At 52.7% G+C, this 21,021-nt stretch overlaps 2 protein-coding genes across 2 annotated transcripts; one reads left to right on the forward strand and one right to left on the reverse strand.

Annotated features, from left to right (window-relative positions):
• Positions 1-1,060: 1,060 nt before the first annotated feature.
• On the forward strand, positions 1,061-8,954 carry LPCAT4 (lysophosphatidylcholine acyltransferase 4). The gene is made up of 14 exons (XM_004421360.3): positions 1,061-1,279; positions 2,569-2,711; positions 3,048-3,268; positions 3,647-3,759; positions 3,876-3,936; positions 4,222-4,280; positions 4,497-4,531; positions 5,331-5,385; positions 5,508-5,590; positions 5,843-5,968; positions 6,339-6,471; positions 7,697-7,795; positions 8,136-8,292; positions 8,578-8,954. The coding sequence occupies exons 1-14, from the start codon at positions 1,166-1,168 to the stop codon at positions 8,730-8,732; spliced, it is 1,554 nt and encodes a 517-aa protein (XP_004421417.1). The 5' UTR covers positions 1,061-1,165; the 3' UTR covers positions 8,733-8,954.
• Positions 8,955-10,256: 1,302 nt separating this feature from the next.
• Positions 10,257-20,044, reverse strand: NUTM1 (NUT midline carcinoma family member 1). Its single transcript, XM_004421361.3, has 7 exons — positions 19,959-20,044; positions 17,556-18,264; positions 15,506-15,634; positions 14,239-14,375; positions 13,192-13,475; positions 12,781-12,897; positions 10,257-12,428 (listed from the first exon to the last, which is right to left on the reverse strand). Exons 1-7 carry the CDS (start codon positions 19,972-19,974, stop codon positions 10,392-10,394), a joined length of 3,429 nt encoding a protein of 1,142 aa, XP_004421418.3. The 5' UTR covers positions 19,975-20,044; the 3' UTR covers positions 10,257-10,391.
• Positions 20,045-21,021: the final 977 nt, after the last annotated feature.

Genomic DNA, 21,021 nt, shown 5'->3' on the forward strand with positions numbered 1-21,021 from the left:
TCTCATGGAATGGTGATTGACAGGGATGCAGAAGAGAGAAAGAAAACAAGGTGAACTGAACGCAGCTTCTTTCCACAAGCAATGAGGCCCTTATCCCCTTTTTGTCATGGGTATTTATTATCTTTCTGATCCACTGGCTGTGGATCGCAAAGTCCACCCAATTCCCTGATCTCACCATCGCCTGAGAACTAGAGGCTGATGAGTTTATGAGCTTTCTAGGATAGTTTGGAGCTAGAGGGTGACGAGAATTACTTTGTCCTCTCACTCACAGTGGACAGGGCGGGGAGAGAAAAGTGAGACCAGGAACTAGGAGGAAAAAGAGGGCTGCCTCTGGGGTCATCGCAGCTTTCTCGGTTCCCACTGCCCTCCTCAGCCAGGCTTTGTCCCGCTCATGAGAAGGATGTGGGCCAGCGTCTTGAGGGTTGCTGGCGCCTCGCGGTTTCAAGGAGTGCTCACATCACAACAGGCGGCCCGGCCCAGCGCCGGCAGGACGCGGATGCCGAGAGGTGTGAGGCACAACGCCGCCGCCACAAGGCGCGAGCGCCTCGATGGCGTCGCCCGACCAGGAAGGAGAGGTGGTCGGCCGGCGAGGAGGGGCGGCTGGCGGCCGCGAGCTCGCGGGGAGAGCGCGGCCCCGCCTCGCCCCGGAGCTGCCGGCCTCCGCGCACGGTGCCCCCGCCCTTCCATTCCCATCCGCCCGAGCGCCCCACCCCGATCTGCGCGCCCAGGGTGACCTCGACGCCCGGGCGGGGTCGGAGGACGCTCTCAGCTCTGCGCCCGCTCCACGACCCCAAACCCGCTCGGAGCCGGAGGCCTGCGGGGGGGAGGCGGCGGCCGGGGCTTCAGAGAGGAACGCCCGGAGGGCCAGGCCCGGGGCAGCCTGCAGGCCGGCGCAACGCCCTAGCATCCGGCAGCCGAGGAACAATGGCCGGAGGGGTTGCGGCCGCCGCGGCAGAGGAGCCGAGGTGCCCCGGCGCTGGAAGCCCCGCCCCTCGGCCGGCTCCCTGACTACGCGGGCCGGGCCGCGCCGCCTGCTCCCCGCCCCTCCGCGCCCCGCACCAGGCGGGGCCGGGGCCAGAGCGCCGCCGCCGCTGCAGCCGCAGCTGCTGCTCTGCAGACGGGGGCCGGGGCCCGGGCGCCCTCCCTCCCACCTTTTCCCGCCGCTATGAGCCAGGGAAGTCCGGGGGACTGGGCCCCCCTCGACCCCACCCCCGGACCTCCGACGCCCCCCAACCCCTTCGTGCATGAGTTACATCTCTCCCGCCTCCAGAGGGTTAAGGTAAGGTGTGGGCGAGGGGCGTCGGGAGGACTCGTAGGGTAGGAAAAGGAGGCCGTTTAGAGCCCTGGCAAAGATGGGGATGAAGATCCCGAAAGGTGATGGGTGAGAGGCTTATGGGGCGGGAATCCGGGGGTGCGCACGTGGGGGCGGCGGGGGGTGGGCGAGGAGTCGGGGGGATGACGCGGGCTTGGGCGATAGACAAGCTGCAAGGTGTGGAAGAATTGACTAAGTGAGGATGGAGGACCGCAGGGGACCCGGGGCTCGGGGAGATGGAGGACGCGAGGGAATGCGGAATACATCCTGCGGAGGCAGATGGGCTAGGATGGAGTTGGAGGCTACGGAAAGCCGGGGGTGGGGGCAGGGGCGTGCGGAGTGCTTCTTCGGGGCTCTGAATTAGAGGGAAGAGGTTTCTGGGCCTGGAGCCTGCGCCCCTGTGCTCTTCCTACACCCCTTCCATCCAATGCCGCCACCTCCCGCACTGCAGCACCTCCTGGTGGGGGTGGGGGGGAGGCGCTGAGAAGGGGGTTGGCTACAGGAAGTGGAGGGCCGCACCAGCCTGGGGGAACTGGGTGGGAGGTGGTGTAGGAAGGGAGTGCCTTGGGTTTCTGCTGCCATCACCTCCCCTGAGGCGGGCTCCTGGGACTCGGTGTGTTTACCTGCGTTCTCCCCGGGGCAGCCCATGGAGTCACCCTGGCTCCTGGCAACCCTTCGCCTACGGAGTAGGCGGAGCTCTTCTCCCCACCATCCACGAGTACTAGGGGAGTGCTGTTGGGCAGAACTAGAGACTGGCCAGAGGCCGGAAAAGTGGACCTCTCTGTGTGTTCCAGCCCTCTGCCTCCCAAGCCCAAAGTGGAAGGAGCTATGCACCCGGTTTCTGTTGGACATGGAAGCTATTTATGGAGTGGGGACGTGGGGGAGGAGGAACCGTCACTAGCCCACACTACATCAAGCACTGTGCTGGGCACTTTCACACGGATTTTTATTACAGCCTTTTAACAGCCTTTCCAAGAGCTAAATGAATTTATGACATTCAGTTTTATAGGTGGGGTGGGGACCAATTGAAAGGAAAATGAGGCCCTTGATCCTGGTAATCTTTTACTCTCTTGCCCTCATTGGTATCTTCATCCCACCTTGGATTCCAGTTCCCTCTCCTGTTCCCACACCACCTGTCTCCTGATCTATAGGGGGTGATGGCTCTCTGCTCCTGGGTCCCTCTGTATGGGAGAGGGGCAGCTGTGGAGGGAGTGTCTCCCAGCCCTGAAGTGGCATTGTCTCCCACCCTCCTGCAGTTCTGCCTACTAGGGGCACTGCTGGCCCCCATCCGAGTGCTTCTGGCCTTTATCGTCCTCTTTCTCCTCTGGCCCTTTGCCTGGCTGCAAGTTGCTGGTCTTACAGAGGAGCAGCTTCAGGAGCCAATTACAGGATGGAGGAAGTAAGTGGAGGATCAGCCCCCAGAGACCCTACTGCTCGCTTCTTTTCCCTGCTATTCATTCTTCTCCCTCTGAGAAGAGGGAGGGTTCTGAAACTCTCCTACCCAGTCTGGGTAGGTGAGATGAGTCAGCCAGCCAGGCCCAGACCTGGGGCCCAGGAAGGACCTCAACTCTAAGTGATGTGCCCTCGTATTTCCCAAAGTAGCCAGAGACTTCAGCCCCTTGGCCAGAGTAACAGCGGGCGAAAGAAGGGCACCTGCTTTCCTGGGTGCCTAAAGCCTGGGGGTGAGTGAGGGTCCGAATCACTGCCTCCACTGACACCCTGCCTTGCTCTGCAGGACCGTGTGCCACAATGGGGTGCTGGGTCTCAGCCGCCTGCTTTTTTTCCTGCTGGGCTTCCTCCGGATTCGCGTTCGGGGCCAGCGGGCCTCTCGCCTTGAAGCCCCTGTCCTTGTTGCTGCTCCCCACTCTACTTTCTTTGACCCCATTGTTCTGCTGCCCTGTGACCTGCCCAAGGTTGTGTCCCGAGCTGAGAACCTCTCTGTGCCTGTCATTGGAGGTGAGAGTGTAATGGGTGAAGGAGAGAGGTGACAATTCTGGGCAAAAGAGACAGGAATCTGGACACACACACTCGAGAAAAGAACTGGTCTCAAGGGGGAGGGAGAAGTTAGAAGGGATGTTGACTGATGCTGGCAAATGAAATGCAAATTAACACCATTTGTGAACTGACCCCTTAGATTCTGAGAGCTGGGGCTTTGAGAACGTGTCAGAGGGAGCTCTGGTCAGTCCTCTAAAAGGACAGCACACGATAAAAGGAGGGTCCCAGGGCAATGAGATAACTGTAAAGCATCTCCCACTGTGGAGGAAGGGGAGGCTGCAGGTGTTAATGCCCCCGGGTAGGAACCAAGTGACTCCTTGTATCCCCTCTGGACCCCAGCCCTTCTTCGCTTCAACCAAGCCATCCTCGTGTCCCGGCATGACCCGGCTTCTCGGCGCAGAGTGGTGGAGGAGGTCCGAAGGCGGGCTACCTCGGGAGGCAAGTGGCCCCAGGTGGGTAAGGGTCTTGAGATCTGCTCGCCTTTTCTGTGCTCCTGAAGAGGCTTCTCTTCCTCTCTTCTCCTCTTCAGCCTCCCCACCTCATTCTGGTCACTTGGCTTTTTCCCCAGGTACTGTTCTTTCCTGAGGGTACCTGTTCCAACAAGAAGGCTTTGCTTAAATTCAAGCCAGGTGAATAAAATGGTAGTGGGTGGTAGGGCTCTAAGAAAAAGGAGCCCCCAATTTGGAGAGGCATTCTAGAATAACCCAAGAAGTGGAGGGGTGGGGGAAGAAGGGAGACTGGGAACCTCCTAACTGACCCTGAAAAGTCTCCAAGAGTCAGAGAGAAAATTATAAATGGAATGGAGCCAGGCAGATCTCATTTGAGAACTGTCCCAGACCCCCACACTTCACGCCATCTAGCTACCTCCGTGCATTAACCTCTGCCTGGGGGGTGGGGGTGGAAATGGTATTTAGGAGCCTTCATCTCAGGGGTGCCTGTGCAGCCTGTCCTCATCCGCTACCCCAACAGTCTGGTGAGTCTGGAGGAGGAGGGGACTTTGGGAGAGGTGGGGGCTGGGGGGAGCACAAATCCACCCTAAATGGGAATCAGTGAAAACTGTTAGTGCATGATGGGATGTGCGTGGGGGGGTGGCGCTGGGGCGGGGTCAGGGCCTCTGCTCAAAGAGGATTGGCCAGTTCCAGGGAAGAAAAGTAAAGCCTTTCTCACCTCACCTCTGCTTCTCCCATAGGACACCACCAGCTGGGCATGGAGGGGCCCTGGAGTGTGAGTTCTGGTGTTCCTGGGGTGAGGGTAGGGAGCAGGGTCCATCAGAGAATTCCAGGCCCATCTCCCAATCTCCAGACAAAGTGAACGGCCCTTCTTCATTCTCAGACTGAGAGAACTCTAGAGAAGGCGATGCCCATTCCCTCTGTTTTGTTCTAATCTCCTGATATAGTCTGGAAGTGCTTTCAGCTATCCCACCTAATCACTCCTGCTGTGGTTATAGCTCCTTCTAACTTACCTTCCTAGGTTTCTTTTTTTTTTTTAAAGATTTTATTTATTTATTTTTTCCCCCCAAAGCCCCAGTAGATAGTTGTGTGTCATAGCTGCACATCCTTCTAGTTGCTGTATGTGGGACGCGGCCTCAGCATGGCTGGAGAAGCAGTGCGTCGGTGCGAGCCCGGGATCCGAACCCGGGTCGCCAGCAGTGGAGCGCGCTCACTTAACCACCAAGCCACGGGGCCAGCCCCTTCCTAGGTTTCTAAGTGATTTTGTCCCTCAGTCGTCCCTTTTTGAGACCACCACCACCAGGCTTGCCTTTTCCCCCTCCCTGTTACTCAAATCTCCTCTCCCCTGCCGCTCTCCCTCTGGTATCTCCCTGCAGCGTTTTTCTTTCCCTGCCATCTATCTGGCCTTTTCCTGTGTCTCCCAACTTCATAGTCTGGGAGTATGGCTTCATAGCTGACTGTATGGCTGGGAGTCCATTTTTATATCAATGGGCAGAACTTTCCCACTCCCCTCCTCTAGTGGGAGGAGCCCATAGTTAGGGATTGGTGAGCATCTGAGGTCTCTCTCCTCTTAGACTCCAAGTCCTCTGGCTCACAGCCTCTCAGCCCTGCAGCATTGTGGATGTGGAGGTATGACCCCCATGGGGGGCTGGGACAAGGGGCATCTGCTGACTCCCGGAGCTTTGGGAAAGAGGATGGGAGTGGTCACCCCTAGCTTTGAGGTCCTGATGAGAGGTATATGTGTGTTTCAGTTCCTCCCTGTGTACCACCCCAGCCTGGAGGAGAGCAGGGACCCCACCCTCTATGCCAACAATGTCCAGAGGGTTATGGCACAGTGAGTGTCCCACAAAGTATTTCCTGGAGTACATATACAGGGCAAAGGAACCACAGGAGGGGTGGAGGCTGAGGTTTTGAGGCAAAGATGGCGCAGTGGGCAGTGGGAAGGGCTATTGGACAGCTGAGACTGGGGGGTGGTGTTAAAGGGGCCTGATCTCCTCTCCCTCGTCAGCAGCCAGAGTCAGTAGTGGACCCTCGGAAGATTCTTCTGCCTTGTTCCCCCTCCATTCCATCCCTCTTCATCCTCTAGGGCCCTGGGCATTCCAGCCACCGAGTGTGAGTTTGTAGAGAGCTTGCCTGTGATTGTGGTGGGCCGGCTGAAGGTAGCATTGGAGCCACAGCTCTGGGAACTGGGAAAGGTGCTTCGGAAGGCTGGGTAAGTGACGTAGAAGATGAGGGTATGGGTAGTGTCACCTATACATAGAGGAAAAGAATAAGAAGAAAAGGGAGAGATGGAAATGAGGAAGGAAAGTCTTAAAAAAGAAAAAAAGTGGGAAGACAGAGGAATTTTTTAAAAGATAATGGAGTAAAAGGAAGGAGGGAAAAAGAAAGGGAAAGACATATAATAACCCCGGAAAAAAAAAGTAGGAATGGCTTTCAAGGGACGATGAATCAGAGTACATCTTAGACAAACACTAGATGTACCTGTGCTGGCAGGAGAACTGGGGCTGGGGCTAAGGTCCTGCTGGGTGGTGTGTCCAGAAGGAAACTGACTCAGCTCTCTGCCTTCCACGCTTCCACTGTAGGCTGTCCCCTGGCTGTGTGGACACTGGGGCAGAGCCAGGCCGGAGTCGAATGATCAGCCAGGAAGAGTTTGCCAGGCAGCTACAGCTCTCTGACCCCCAGACAGTGGCTGGTGCCTTCAGCTACTTCCAGCAGGTAAAGGAGCTGAAATGCAGAGGACAGAGCCCAGGGCTTGCCCTCCAGGCTGTCGTGCTCAGGATTTAAGGACAGTATTTGAGCAGTTGTGTCAGTTGCATTGGATGGCCAATTTGGAGTCTGTGCTGAGTGTTCTAACAGCCGTTGTCAGATGGCCATCTTCTGAGGTCCGCTGGGGGATTCTTTCTTATAGAGTACCCAGTGCACCAAAGAGCAATGTTTTAATCATTGTAGGGGAGGAACAATGGAGAAATAATGGGTCAGTGAGGTCCATAAATTTCTGAAGCCGCTTTAGAGGTTGACAAAGATGGGGGATCATCATGTGACCTTGTGGGGCATTGTATGAGGGTTTCAGAGAAAAGTCATGAAGGTTAGGTGGGAAGATGACATATGGAGGAGACAACACTGGACAGGCTAGACAACTAAGAGTTTGAGACCCAGAAGTATTTACAATACTTGGGAAGAGTTTTTAAAAATATCCCACAGCTTCTCTGGGGGATTCCTGAACTTTCTCCAGAATCTTGGCAAACTTTATTTCCTGTTACTTAACACTGGGTTTTCCTGTTGAATTATAATAACCCCAGAAGACTCTTCATGAACAACCTCCAGTGGTCCCAAGGAGCTCTTTTTGATCTAAGATGCAGACCACGGCTCTCATCATCCTCTGAGGGACAGAGAGTGATCTGGTGTCTTTATTTAGATTGGGGCAAACTGTTCTTGAAAGGAACTTCCCCACTTAGTGTGTAGCAGAACAGAACCAAACCTGAATGCCATGGTCCCCCATAGAGTTGGCACAGCAGGCATCCTCCTTAGGTTTTTGGTAAGAAATTATGCCAGTGGCCCCCTTTTAGTCTGTTGGACCAGTTCTCCCACATAGGCCGAGTCAGGGGACAACCAGTTTTTCCAGCTTGGGGGTCAGGAGTGCCTTCTTTGGTATGTCAGAAACTTAATGCTAACTTCAGCATTCCTGTGGGATTCCCTAACATTCTAAAAGATCCCTTTATAGGAGAGCTTTGTCACCAGGTGACTTGAAGGTATTGCTTGAGCAAACCTGTGGCTTGAGAGAACTATTGAAGATCCTAGAGGGTTTGGGGCTTACAGTTTTGAGGGAAGCAGACATAGGGGTCACCCCCCTACCTACTGAGAAGGTAGAGCCAAAATCCAGAGCAGGAGGGCGCACACGGGTTGGTCCCCACATCATCCCAGTTTCTCTTTCACCCTCCAGGATGCCAAGGGCATGGTGGACTTCCGAGATGTGGCCCTTGCATTGGCAGCTCTGGATGGGGGCAGGAGCCTGGAGGAGCTGACTCGCCTGGCCTTTGAGGTATCGGGGTTGGGGAGACATGATGCCTGTGCCCACCCCTCGCCCCCGGAGGCCTGTGTATGTGGTATTCTCAATAGCTTCTAGACAGTGCTTGGTGTCCACCCCACTGCCACACTATCTGAACTGCAGAGCCCCAGTGTCTCTATGTTGAGGCCAAGGTGGGACCAAGAAGAGAGCAGCAGCTAAGAAGTTCACAGTTCTGCAGAAAGGAACCTGGGGGCAGGGAGGGCTTGTGCTCCACACCCTTGGAAGAGGAGGAGCCTGTTTGATGCAAACCTGCAGGAGAGAGTGGGGCCATGGCACGAGGAGAGGGCTTGACTTGTGTCCCTTTCTCTCCCAGCTGTTTGCTGAGGAGCAAGCAGAGGGGCCCGGCCGCCTGCTGTACAAAGATGGCTTCAGCACCATTCTGCACCTGCTGCTGGGGTCACCCCGCCCTGCTGCCGTGACTTTGCATGCTGAGCTGTGCCAGGCGGGATCCCACCAAGGCCTATCCCTCTGTAAGTCACTGCCTTCTCAGCCCCACACATGGGCACTTTGGGCCCCATCAGCACTGGTTTGGGAGGGAACAGGGCTGGCGGCCAGTACCAGGGATGAGAACATCTGAGAGGCAGACAGGCCGGGAGGAACCCAGCAGGAAGGCAGAGAGGACATAAACTTGGATTTGAGAAGTCAAGCAGAGATGAGAGGGACAGGACATAGCAATTCTGAGAAAAGGGCAGGGGCGCCCTCTTCCTCTCCTTGGATCATTTTACTTCTCCCCATCTCACTCTTAATCCATCCAGGTCAGTTCCAGGACTTTACCCTCCATGACCCGCTCCACGGGAAGCTCTTCAGCACCTACCTGCGCCCCTCCCAGATACCAAAGGCCTCATCCCCAGGCAGCCCCACTGCTCGGGCCAACGGGACTGTGCAGGCACCCAAGCAGAAGGGCGACTGAGCGCCTCAGCCTCCCCAGCTCGCATCCGGCCCACAGACTCAGGGCGCCCAGGGGCGCACCCTGTGCCTCAAGCCCATCTCTGCTCCTGCTTGATTTTTTGTTATTGTTGTTTGTTATTTTAAGTTGATTTTCATTTTTTGTTTTGTTTGGTTTTTTTTTTTGTAAGAAACTATTTTATATATAAATATAAATCTATATCTATATCTATTTAAAAAAATGAAATGCAGTCACACTAATGGTATGATTAGCTGGGAAGAAAAGAGATTAATAGTTAGAGGCCACCCATTGGAAGATCCCGATGGTTCCAAAGTCAGTCCTCTTGGCCATAGCTGGATGAATCCTCCTTCCTTCCAGTGGGACAGGGGTCTTTTCCTGCACAGAAATCAAGCAAATCTCATATCTTCCCCTCTTGTTGTCATACCTTATAGGGACATTTTAACAGGCTTCCTCATGAACCTCTTCCCAGCCTATTCCCTCGCGTTCTGTCCTCATTAAAGATTAAAAAATAGGTAACTACCATTCCATTTTTAATAATCCTACTGAGATTGATTCCCCCTCCCCTGGTGGGAGTGGAGAGCTTTGTCGTAGGAACCAGGCCTTCCTCCAACTCAGACCAACCACACGGGGTGGTTTTGCAATGGGATGAGTTGAGGACATTTAAGTCCCTTCTTTTTTTTGTGTGTGTGTGTGTGTGTGTGTGTGGAAGATCAGCCCTGAGCTAACATCCGTGCTAATCCTCCTCTTTTTGCTGAGAAAGACCGGCTCTGAGCTAACATCTATTGCCAATCTTCCTCCTTTTTTTTTTCCCCCCCGCAAAACCCCAGTAGATAGTTGTATGTCATAGCTGCACATCCTTCTAGTTGCTGCATGTGGGACGCGGCCCCAGCATGGCTGGAGAAGCGGTGCCTCGGTGCATGCCCGGATGCGAATCCGGGCCGCCAGCAGCGGAGCGCGAGCACTCAACCGCTAAGCCACCGGGCCAGCCCCTAAGCCCTTCTGTCCAGCCTCTTCAAAAAAGAAGAAAACAAGCTGCTGCCTCCCCCCGCCCCGCCTCCCCCCCCCCCCCCCCCGCCGCAACGAAAGATGCTGTGTCTAGGCACAATTGTGGAAATTAATTAGATTTAAAAATTAAGATGCTTATCTCAGAGATCTGATAGGTTAAAAAAAAACATCTGTCCATCTATAGACTTTTAAAGGGAGACAGACAATGATAGGATGTCCAGAGAAGCCCTTGTAACACAAGGTCCAGGCTTTTGATGAGGGGAGGAAGAAAGTGATCCCTGGGGACTTCCTATCAGGGACCCTAGATAAGACTGGAGGCTGGAAAGGTTTCTGGACCCATAGAATCTGGGACCAACCCCACCTCCTTTACAGCATCTTACCCCATCTGGCAGCAGAGGTGAGTACAAAAGGGCACATTGAGAGCATTTTCCAACAAAAGAAGTCTGTATTCATTTCTTTCTCCGTACAACTCCTTCCAAAGGTACTTCCCCCTCACCTCCCACCAAGGGGACCTCCCTCCCCATGCTTGCCACTTTGGCAGAACAACAAAACAACATAAGACTGAGAACAAGTCTATTGGTGTACAGCTGGGGTGAAATCTACTTGGGGGCCCCAACTTCAGGGATCTGGAGGTGGGATAGGATGGCCCCATATTTCCTACTGGCTACGACGACGTTTCTTCCTTCTGCCAGTGACGAAACCGTCACGCCTTCTTTTACGAGGCTGTGAGGGTCGAACCACTCCTAGAGCCAGGGGTTTCTCCCCAGATACCCCAAGTTCAGCTCCCAGGTAGGGTCTCTTTTCAGCAGGGGCTGGACCTCCAACTAGAGCTCGCTTCCCAGACTTGGCAACAGGATACCGAGGTTGGCCAAGGCCTCTTGCCTCAGCAGAGAGGGAGCGGGATGCTCTCTGGACCCCCCGACCTGTGGAGGGCAGACCTGAGGTGGGACGAGGACTGAGGGGAAGCCCCCTTGATGACAGGCTAAGTTTGGAGGCCAAGAGGTAGGCAAAGTTGGAGAGTTCCTCATCTTCCTCCTCTTCCTCCTCCTCTTCCTTTCCTTTGGCCCCATCTGCTGACCTGCATGTTTCATTAACAGGAGAGGCTTCTCTGAGAGTTAAGGCATCCCTGGTTCCCCATCTAGGGGAAGTGCTTCCAAGGCCCTGGTGAGATGTTGATTTGGGGGTCCCATGTGCGTAAGACTCTTGATTCCCTGGTGAAGGGGCAAAGTCTTTATGCTTGGCTAAATCAGTATCCTCTCTGCCCTCTCCTTGGGGATCATAAGAATTAAAATTTGGTGGGCAGGTATCCTCACTGACTCCTAGCTGGGGCCCACAGGCATCTGTAACATCTAGTATGTTGACATTTTCTGTAGTTTCCAACAGAGAAGAGATGGAATTGCCTCTGCTCCCTGCCTCTTGACTGGCCTCAGAGAAAGAGGAGGCATCCTGGGTAAGGATATTGTCTTGACATGCAGGCAGGAGGGTTTCTTGGGAAGCCCCTAGCGTGGAGGCACCAATTCTGGTTTCCAGCAATGGGAGGCAACCTTCTGCTCGCAGATTACTGGGATCCTGTACAGCCTCAGGGCTCTGCTGTCTATTTTCTATAGGATTCAAGGCCGGGCTATTGGCCCTCAGAGGTTCTGGCAAGTTGCAGTGGTTTCTTTTTTCTAGGGCAGTTGTGGCGTCTGTGCCTGCACAGGGAATTTCACTGCTTCCCACATCCCCAAGTGCTGTGGTTTCTCCAGGACCCAGAGAAATCTTGTTTCTGGAGCCCAGGGCCTGAGAGCCTCCCTGGTGCTCAGTTCTGCATTCCCCAGTTCTACATTCCCCATTGTGGAAGTTCTCTATGACCTCCTCGATTTGTAAGGGCAACGCCAAGCCTATAGCATCCATCTCACTGCTCAGCCAAAGTCCTGGACTGAGAGAGGCCCCATCCCTGTCAGTGTCCCTGTCCCTGTCCCCAGCTGCTCTACAGGAAGGGCTCTGCTCATAAGTCTGAACCAGGGGAGGACCTGTGTCATCGTCCCACATGGCTCCTGAAGAGCCTTCCTGAGGCACTGCCAACAGCTCCTTCCCTTGAGGAAGCGCTCCAAGACTCCCCGTCTGTTGTCCTGTCTGCAAACCCACAACCTGCTTTTCTAACCCCTGTCCCTGCAGAGGAGCCAGCTGTGCAAGGCCAGCATCCGAACTGGGAACGATCTCGAGCTGGGGGCCATCCTGCCAGCAAATGGGCAGAGACTCGGAAGTCCTGTCAGCCACCAGGGAGTGCCCAGGGGACCCAGCACCTCCCAAGTGGTCATCCTGATATGGGGATATCTGGTTTGTAACCTTCCCAGACCCTCTTCTCTCTGTAGCTAAGGGTCCTCGAGTTCCCTGTGGAGCTGCAAGTTCTAGCTGCAGGTCCCAGCTGCTGGAGGGTGGCAAAGTGTTCCCATCCCTATGCATCCCCCTCGGGCCATCTAGGGCCCAGTCCTGCCCACCATGCACTTCTCTTGCCCGCTTTCCTGGAGAAGCAGCCTTTCCAAGGCGAATGGTGCCTCCAGCTACCCGAGGCCCAGGTGAGGGCCGAAGCCGCCCACTCCCATCTTCGTCTTCATCAGAAACAGAAAAACTTGAGTCTGATTGAGCTCCATTGCAACTTGGAGGTGCCTCCGCATCCTCCTCTTCCAAGGCCAGGAGTCGCTTCTGGACCAGCTGGAAAGAGAATGGACAAATACTGATCTATACGTGGTTGTGAGAAGGGGTGGCTGAGTGGGTAGTGGGGAGATGGTACTTGGGCAGGGCAGAGAATGCAAGCAAGTGGCATAAGTGACTGTATCAAAGACAGATACCGTAGCTCTTCTCTTCCCTGCTTTCTTGGGCCTTATTCATGCTTTGAGCCCATATACTTCCCTTTTCCTGCATTTCTACTGTTCTGCATTACCTACTTGTTCTGCACCTGAAGCCCAATCCTGAAGCTGTTCGTCTCCAGAAGTCATACCATCCAAGACAGTGTAGGGTTAGAAAAAGTCCTGCAAGCTTCCTGTTCCCTACCTTCCAGGTTTACCTGGGCAAGATTGAGTCCTTCTTCTTGCTCCAGCTCCTCAATTAAGGCCAAGGGATCCCTTTGCTGTTCTGGGGACAACAGATCTGCCAGAAATTGAGGGTGAATGACAGCCTCCACCTGGGGAAGAGAAGGAAAAGTGATGTGAGTCTTTGACAGGAGGTAACCTGTGAGCCAAGAGGCTCTAGAGAAGCAGCCATGAGCCCCCCTGCCCCACTCACCTCCCCCAGGGTGGTTATAAACAGTGACCACCACCAGCTATCCACACTCACATGTGTGCATGCATGCACACACATTTCTCAGTACAGAAGAGAGCCTGGTTCCTAACTGCCCCAGGCAGAACCCTAGATCTTTGGTTCCCTGGAGTTCCCACCCCAGGATCTGCTAGAAACCAGACCTCCAGGCCCAGCCCACCTTGGAGACAAAGACCTCCTGAGAACACAGCTCATCCACGTAGCTCAGGAGCCCGGGATCTGGATACATCCCTTCCTCCTCCTGCTGTTCTTCTTCTTCCTGTTTCCCATCTGACTCCTCAGTGGCCAAGTGGCTCCCCACCAGCCCTTCCATGATGTCAGCATACTCTTTCACAGCTTCTGGTGGGATCTCCTTGGGTGCCTCAGGAACTAGAGGCCTCTGGGTTTTGCGCTGTCGCCGGCGGGGGGCCCGTGCCTTGGAGGCCGCCTTCTTGGGAATGTACACTAAGGAAAGAGATGGAAAGGGAAAATGAGAAGTGGCACAGAGACTATGACTTCTGCCTCCCAACCCTATGTTTTTTATTTATTCTTTTTTTGTGTGAGGAAGATCGGCCCTGAGCTAACATCTGCCAATCCTCCTCTTTTTGCTGAGGAAGACTGGCCCTGGGCTAACATCCATGCCCATCTTCCTACACTTTATATGGGTCCCCGCCACAGCATGGCCTGACAAGCGGTGCGCACAGGGATCGGAACCCCAGGCCGCCACAGCAGAGCGCACACACTTAACCGCTTGCACCACCGGGCCGGCCCCCCAACCCTATGTTTTTAAGGACGGCAATCTGGGTACATTGAAATGGTTCCAGGCTGGATCAAGCCAACCTGAAATAGTACTAGCCATGGGGGAAATCTAGGAGCAAGAGGGTCTAAGAGAGAATCACTGTATGAGTAATCTTGGAACCCCTGAAATCTCAAGAAGTCCCCTGATCCAGCCCCCATTTCTTAGGCAGATGTGGTATTGAGTGCCTCATTTATAGTCTCGGTGAGAGAGGAGTTAGTTTACTTGGCCTAAGATCAATACCTAGTTTGGGACCAAGGGAACCTGAGAACCCAGCCTCCTATGTATGTCTTGTTTGGAACATCAAATGCCACTCCCTGGAGGGAAAGTGGCAGAAGTGAGGGCCATGCCTTCCCTAACCCATGACTGGTTTCTGTAAGCCTCCTTTTGAGCCTTTGGCTCACGGCTCCCGTTGGAATTGGGTAGCCTTACCTGGCTGCTGGCAAACCTCAGGGGCCAGGGGCTCTGGAGGATCAAGTTTCAGAGGGGCTACAGGAGGCAGGCCCTGGGACCCATTCATCAGCTGCATGTTCTGAATCTGCATCTCCTCAGCCTCAAACTCCATGAACCTGCAGAAGGTGAGGAAGGCCCAGGCAGTGCTGAGGCCAGAACCTCCAGGAACCCAGGCACCAAGAGGGAGCCGCTCACAGGTGACTGACTAACAGTTCTGAGGAAACCTTACAAGGTCACCACATAGTCCCTTCACCTGCAGTCATCACTTAGGAAGCTTGTTAAGAAAATGAACAGTCTAGAGCTGTAAGCTTCTCCAGGACAGAGCCATGATTTCCACTTCTTTTTCATACCCTACCTCACCCAGCCTCACTGAGGGTATGCAGCAGCAATCAATACAGGCTTGTTGAATTCAATCAGGCCTATGCCAGAGCCTGGCAGGATCCCACAAGCGGCCCCTCCTCAAGGCCTCATCTGCCCCTGCCTACAACCATAAAGAATGGCTGAAATCCTGGAGCAGGGCCTGGGGTTGCAATTCAAGGCAGTTCCTACCAGGAGGCAGTGCTGAGATCCAGGAGTCCTGAAGCTGGGACTGGCCCTGGAAGGGTAAATCTAAGAGATAAGGGTCCACAAAAATTGGGGGAGAAAGTGGAAGCTAAGCCTGGAGGAAAGAGTTCATTTTCCTCAGAGTTATTTTTTTTAACCAAGGAGATTATCATGGAGAAATGGGGGATATGAGCCAGGACGCCACTCTGGGCATCCAGGAATCTCCCCTGACCAACCTCTTAAAGAACCTGCCCCTCCCTGAGATGACAGGTAAATGATTTCTGTGCCACTCTCTTCAGAGGAGCAGTGGTTCCCAAGGTCTGCATCAATAGTCACTTGCTACCTGGTCAATGAGATACGAAGGAACCGGCCTAATAGAGCTTACCTCCTCCTGTTAGGTCCCTTCAGCATGGAATTTTTACACCAAATGGGCTCCAATCCCAGCCTAAGAGCTACAAGATCAAGGCCCCTATATAATTCAAAATCTGGAGAAGGGAGAGCTTCCAAGAGCAGACAGGACAGAAAAACCCAAGAGTCAGGAGGTGGAAGCAGCAGCAAGGATCCAGGAGACCCTATCCAATCCACACCCCTCCTGGCATCCCTTCTAATAATCACCCATATACACAAACCCAAGCCTCTCTTACCTGCCCCCCATCCCTTAGCCACACAGCACCCCCGGGGAAGGAGGGTAGGTCCGACTCACTTTTCTGCCATCTCATAAAAGATCATCCGGTCAAAGTTGCTGGTGCGCTCCCACTCCTGCACAGCCCTTGGCAGTCCCTCCTCCAAGGTCATAGTGGGCTTCAGCCGGGCCAGGGAACGAAGCACTGGGCTAAAACCCCCATTGGGTCAGTCACGTTCCACAAGTGTGCCCCCTCATCTACCTCAATATACACCCCCTACCCTTCATCAGATCTATCATGCCCCTCAGTCCGTCACGTCCCACTTCTGATGAGACTTTCAGACCCCCCACCTCCCAACCATTCATTCATTTACCAAACTGGCCTTTCTTCCCACTGAAATTTACAAATCTCACACAAAGTCAAACAGATGGTTCTCCCCACCTTTTGAAATCAACCATCCTGAATTCTCATAGTGCTCTCCTTAACAAAACATTAGGAAGAAAGCACATGTTATTAAATTAATGGGATTCATTATAATGTAGGCTTAACCCTCCCCAAAGTCTTGCATTTTAAAAAAGGCACTCACTAACCCAAATGTATCTCTATTTAAAGGTTGTGTGGTGTTTTTACTTGTTGGTTTTTAAGTGTTTTTTGCCTGCGGGATACCCCTCGCAGACAAATATCAATACTCTTTGAGCTCTTGGTGATTCATGTTCACCCTTCTGACTTCCCACATTACTCTGTCTAGAATCGCCTGAGGAAGCTTGTTATAAATATGGATTACAGCACCCCAGGATCCCAGGACCTGGGCGTTGTACCAGCTTCCCAGGTGACTGTTGCAGCGGCTCCAGACTGCACTTTTGGGGGAGACCCTGCCCAGAGCCCCTGAGCCAGGAAAGGAGGAAGAGGCTGGGAGCTAGCAATTCAGCAGTGCAGGCTCAAGAGTCAGAATGTCAGCCTGCCAGGCTCCAAGAGAACTCGGAGCTGTCTGGAGAAAGCAGGGAGCCTGTGAGATGATCTACACCAAGGACTTTGGGGGAGCCTTTCGATTTAGTTACTCAGAGTCAGGGTGGAAAGGGAGATTCCTTTAGGAGTTCAACCACCGGGGGAACAACATTTTAGTCCAGTAAAATGTGGTATGTGTTATGCAGTGGTTTACACAAAATGTTGAGAGTACAGTGCAGTTGAGAGAGGCAGCGGGTCTGGGTGGGAAAAAGAGAAAATTCCTCAGGTAGCTAATGACTGCTTCATAAAAACAACAGTTACCCCATGACCCCGGGCTCCTGGGCTAAGCAGCCACTCATAGACATTTTGGCCTTTTGTGAGTTCTTTTCCTCTTCTGGATTGCCTTTTAATAATAATAATAATAGCAGCTACCATTTAATGAGGCATTCTCTGTGCCAGGCACTCTGCTAAAGCACTTCGCATGTATTAACTCATTTCATCTTCTCAGCAATCCTCTGAGGTAAGTATAATCATCCCCTTTCTAGATGAGAAAACTAAGGGCAAAGATTAAACATCGGGCCCGGCGTCACAAATCTAGTGAGCGCTGGAGCCTAGGCCATTGACCACGAAGCAAGCACTACCACCTCCCTATTTCAACTTGAATTCTGAATAAAATCGGAGGCGGTGGAGGGGGTGGCACACACAAGGTCCTCTGCCTGGCCCTGCAGGAATGGGTCAGGGCCCAGCACTCATCCTGGCCAGTTTGCACGGCTCAACTCGATGTCTTGATGCCGGACGGTAGGGAAGGACTCTGGCACTTGATGTCAGAGACCTAAATTCCAATCATTGCTCCTCGCTCTATGACAGGAAACCTCTCTGAGCTTCATTCAGTCTTCTCATCTATTAAATGAAGATTACCATAAAAATGCTTGCCTGAACTCACAAGGATGTGAGGACCCCTGAGACAAGATACCTGCAAAAACATTATAATCTGGGAAGTGGGTAAAGAGGCTTATTCTCCTCCTCCTCCTCATTATTATTATTACACTTTTTGTTCTCATAGCATCTCCATCACACTCATGACCTGCCCTCAAGTATTTCTAAGTAGTCTAATCTCTTTTGTCCATCCCAAAGTCCTCCTTATTTAAAGCCCTAGGATAATTCATCTCAGGTCTCCCCACTTACATAAGAAAGCAGGAAAGGGCTTCTGCATCAGGACTTTGGGATAAGTGCCTCCGGGCCAAGGCTTTGTAGCGCTGCCAGCGTCGGAAGTTCTCATAAACACCCTTGGAGGTATAGGAGAGGTCACCCAGCGAGGACTTGGATCGAGCAGCCGCAGGACCTCCTTCCCCGGATGCCCCAAGTGGCCCTGGCCAAGCCTTTTCCTGGGGCACAATGGGGGCCAGTTGGGCAGCTGTTGGTGGAGCCTGAGCAGGAAGGCCTAGGAGGCCCTCCTGGCTCACCCCAACAGCCTTACTGGGCAAAAGGGTCCTCACGTTAGAGGCTGTCACGAATTGAGGGGGAAGACCCTCGGGGCCCCCACAGGCAGCATCTGAGGCAATCCAATTGAGGGCAGTCTGAGCAACGATAAAGTTCTGAGTTTGAGAGGGCTCAGCTGGTGCCTCTTCTGTCTTGACTTTGACAATGACTTTGCCAGCTCCAACCCCACTGGGTCCAGGGCCCCCATCCCCTGTCAGCAACAATGGGCTGGGGAAAGCAGAAAGCACCAGAGGGTTGCCTGGAGAGAAAGCTGAAGGCATGGGGGGCTGTGGAGGTGGCTCCCAAGGTGGTTGGTCTGGCGGGCCAGCAGCTGGTGGGGGAAAGGGAAGTGCAGTGAAAGGAGACCGGGTGGCGCCAGGTTTCATGGTCACATCAGGTCCCGGCAACAGAGATGCTGGTGAGACAAAGAAAAAGAGGGCATGGAGTAGGAGAAAAGGAGACCAGAAGTCAGATCATCAGAGTTCCACTTTAGTCCCTGAAGAATCAGAGTTCCGATTCTCAACAGGTGAGGGAGGGGATATGGAGAGAGAACTTGTATAGTTTGCAACGTCCCCCAAGTGATCTTGATGTCCCTTACTCCCAGTTAAGAATTATTGCACTAGAGAAGCTGCAATAATTCTTGGACCTATGAGCTCATACCCCATAACTCATTGCACCCAGCATACAGGTACACCTTTATTCCCATCCATTCCCAACACATTCAAACCACCTGAACCCTACTCCCAGCTGCTCTGTGGTCCCTGCCACCACTCACAGAAGTGTTGTTCCCAGAAGAGGATGTGTGGACTAGATGTTTGGTTCCCAGAACTTCTGTTATATAACAGCCAGGAATGACTGGAGATAAGGGTCAGGAAATGAGCAAGGGCAGGGTGGTGTGGGGAGGGAGGTTTCCAGAGCTTCAAGTAGCTGCTGGACATGTTAAAATTTGGCAATGCAGACTATCTGTGATCCTTCTGCTTGAAGTTCCTAACATCAGAAATTTAGGGCCCACTATGAACAAGGCACTGATAAGGAAGTCCAAAACACAGTACTTGCTGAGGAGGAGCTAAGCGGACTCCAGTCAAAGAGACGAAAGATAAATACACAAAACGTGTACTTAATTAATCAGGACATGTGTCTCCTAGGACTTTTAACAATAACAATAGAAGATCATCTGTCTAATTTCATGCTACTCTCCTCCCCTCTTATAAAGAATATCCCACTGGCAAACTAACAACACTCAGTTTCCGTTTCCAGACCATGAAGGAGACACGGAATATGAGCAAACTCGTCATCTCAACCACAGAGCAGAGGGCCAGGAGTACTCCACCAAGTACGGAACACAAAGAAATGGGTTTGAATGCCTGAGCTCCACAAAAGGTAGAAAAGCTGAGAGCATCTCAGGGAAGCCCCAGCTCTTGTACTGGCTGGAGTGACCCACCTCCCCTGGCCCTGGCGGAGGAATCAAGGAAAACTGCTCCCTGAACTGAGAGAGAAGTCATCTCTGGGGCTGGAAGGAGCCATGAGGCTCTGAGCAGAGGCGCTTATAGTACCTTCCAGTCTAGCTTTCGGGAGGACGTTTCTCTACAGACTTGGCAACAGATAACCCCACTGAACAGTTTTCCAGCTAAGGCCTCCACCCCCCACCCCCTCAGTAAGATCCAGAATGGCCCCAGCTCAATTCTCTCAGGGCAAAATTCTAGAGCACCCTCCAGTTGCCTAAAGAAGACACAGGAACTCGAGGCTTCCCCTTGAACCTTCTCTGGGCCCCACACATACTCCTGCCCCTGCCACACAAGCATATGTTAAAAGGGTCCCTCTTCCAGAGAAGCAAGTTGTTAACTGCCATCCCTTCTCTGTCATCAGCACTTTCCTCTGAGGTGCTTTGATCTGTCTCCCAGGAGGCCTTCTTCCTTCCCCAACCCCCAGTCTTAATGGCACAACCTCCTTCCCCAGCTTCCCCCAGTGAGAGGCCTTTGGTGAGGTCTCTAGTGATCTCGCATCCCTCTAGATCAGCCCAAAGAGCCTGTCCCCAAGTAAAGCATCAAATTTTAATCCTGAAGGATGTGAGCAGGTGGCAGGGACCCTCCCGCCCACCTGCAGACTTACTTCCATCTGAAGCCATCCTCTCAGGTTTGGGCGCTAACCGTGGCTGTCTGGAAGCCTCCAGAATGAGACAGTCAGGTTCAGGACCCAGAGAGTAATCTGGCTCCAGTAGAGGCACAGGGATCCAAGGAAGGGAGGGTAAAGATCAGATTAAAACAGAACTAGAATCTAGGACTCAAGGCATTCTGCAGTGGGGGAGGGGACAGCAGAATAGGGGGTGGGGGGAGGGAGATACTCCACAAAGGGTTCTAGTAAGCAGTAACAAGGAATTCCCTCCAAACCACAGTATGGCAACACAATTGTTGTGTACCTCTTTAGGGATATTTGTAAATTCGTTCTCAGATTCCCAACATTATAGTTTTACATCTCAGTACCCTATACAACTCTTCACCAATATATCTAGTTTTGTGCCCTTCAATCCCATCCAGTTCTGTACCTGATTTCCCATTAATAGCAGGTTGTGGCAGACCCTTGACTTAATTCAATGTTGGCTATATTTTCTGAACCAAATTCAGAGCACATAGTCTGGTGTACTTAAGGATCAAGGGAATAGAATGTCTGAAATTAGGGTTGTCTCATAAGACCCAGGGTGTTCGATTGCTGTATGCATATCATTTCCTTGGAAAGCTGTCCTGCAGTGCCCCAACAGTCCACTTCCATCAGCTCTGCAGTCCACAGAAGGCTCAGCCTTACCCCTGGCTGAAAAGCCCCACTCTATCAAAAACTGCCATTCAGCCTAAAATTTCAAGACCAAAAAGTCCTTCTTTTTGTTTGTTAAATTATTTTGTTTTAAAATTTTGTTAAATAATTTTAATTTTTTAAATGGGTAATACATCAGCATGGTTCAAAAGTCAAACTATGCAAAATGGAATATACAGCAAGTCTCCCTCCCACTCCTTTCCTCTGGGACGGAGTTCTTTATCCCAGAGGAAACCAATATTATGTTTCTTGTGAATCCTTGCAGAGATATTTTATGCAACTACAAGTGAATACAAACTATATTCTTTAAAAAAAATAGTCTTTCAGTTTTTCTGGTTATAAAATTAATACATGCTCCAATGTTTTT

Source organism: Ceratotherium simum, chromosome 3 (genome assembly GCF_057802395.1).
Source record: "Ceratotherium simum simum isolate JZ-2026a chromosome 3, ASM5780239v1, whole genome shotgun sequence".
NCBI lineage: Eukaryota > Metazoa > Chordata > Mammalia > Perissodactyla > Rhinocerotidae > Ceratotherium > Ceratotherium simum.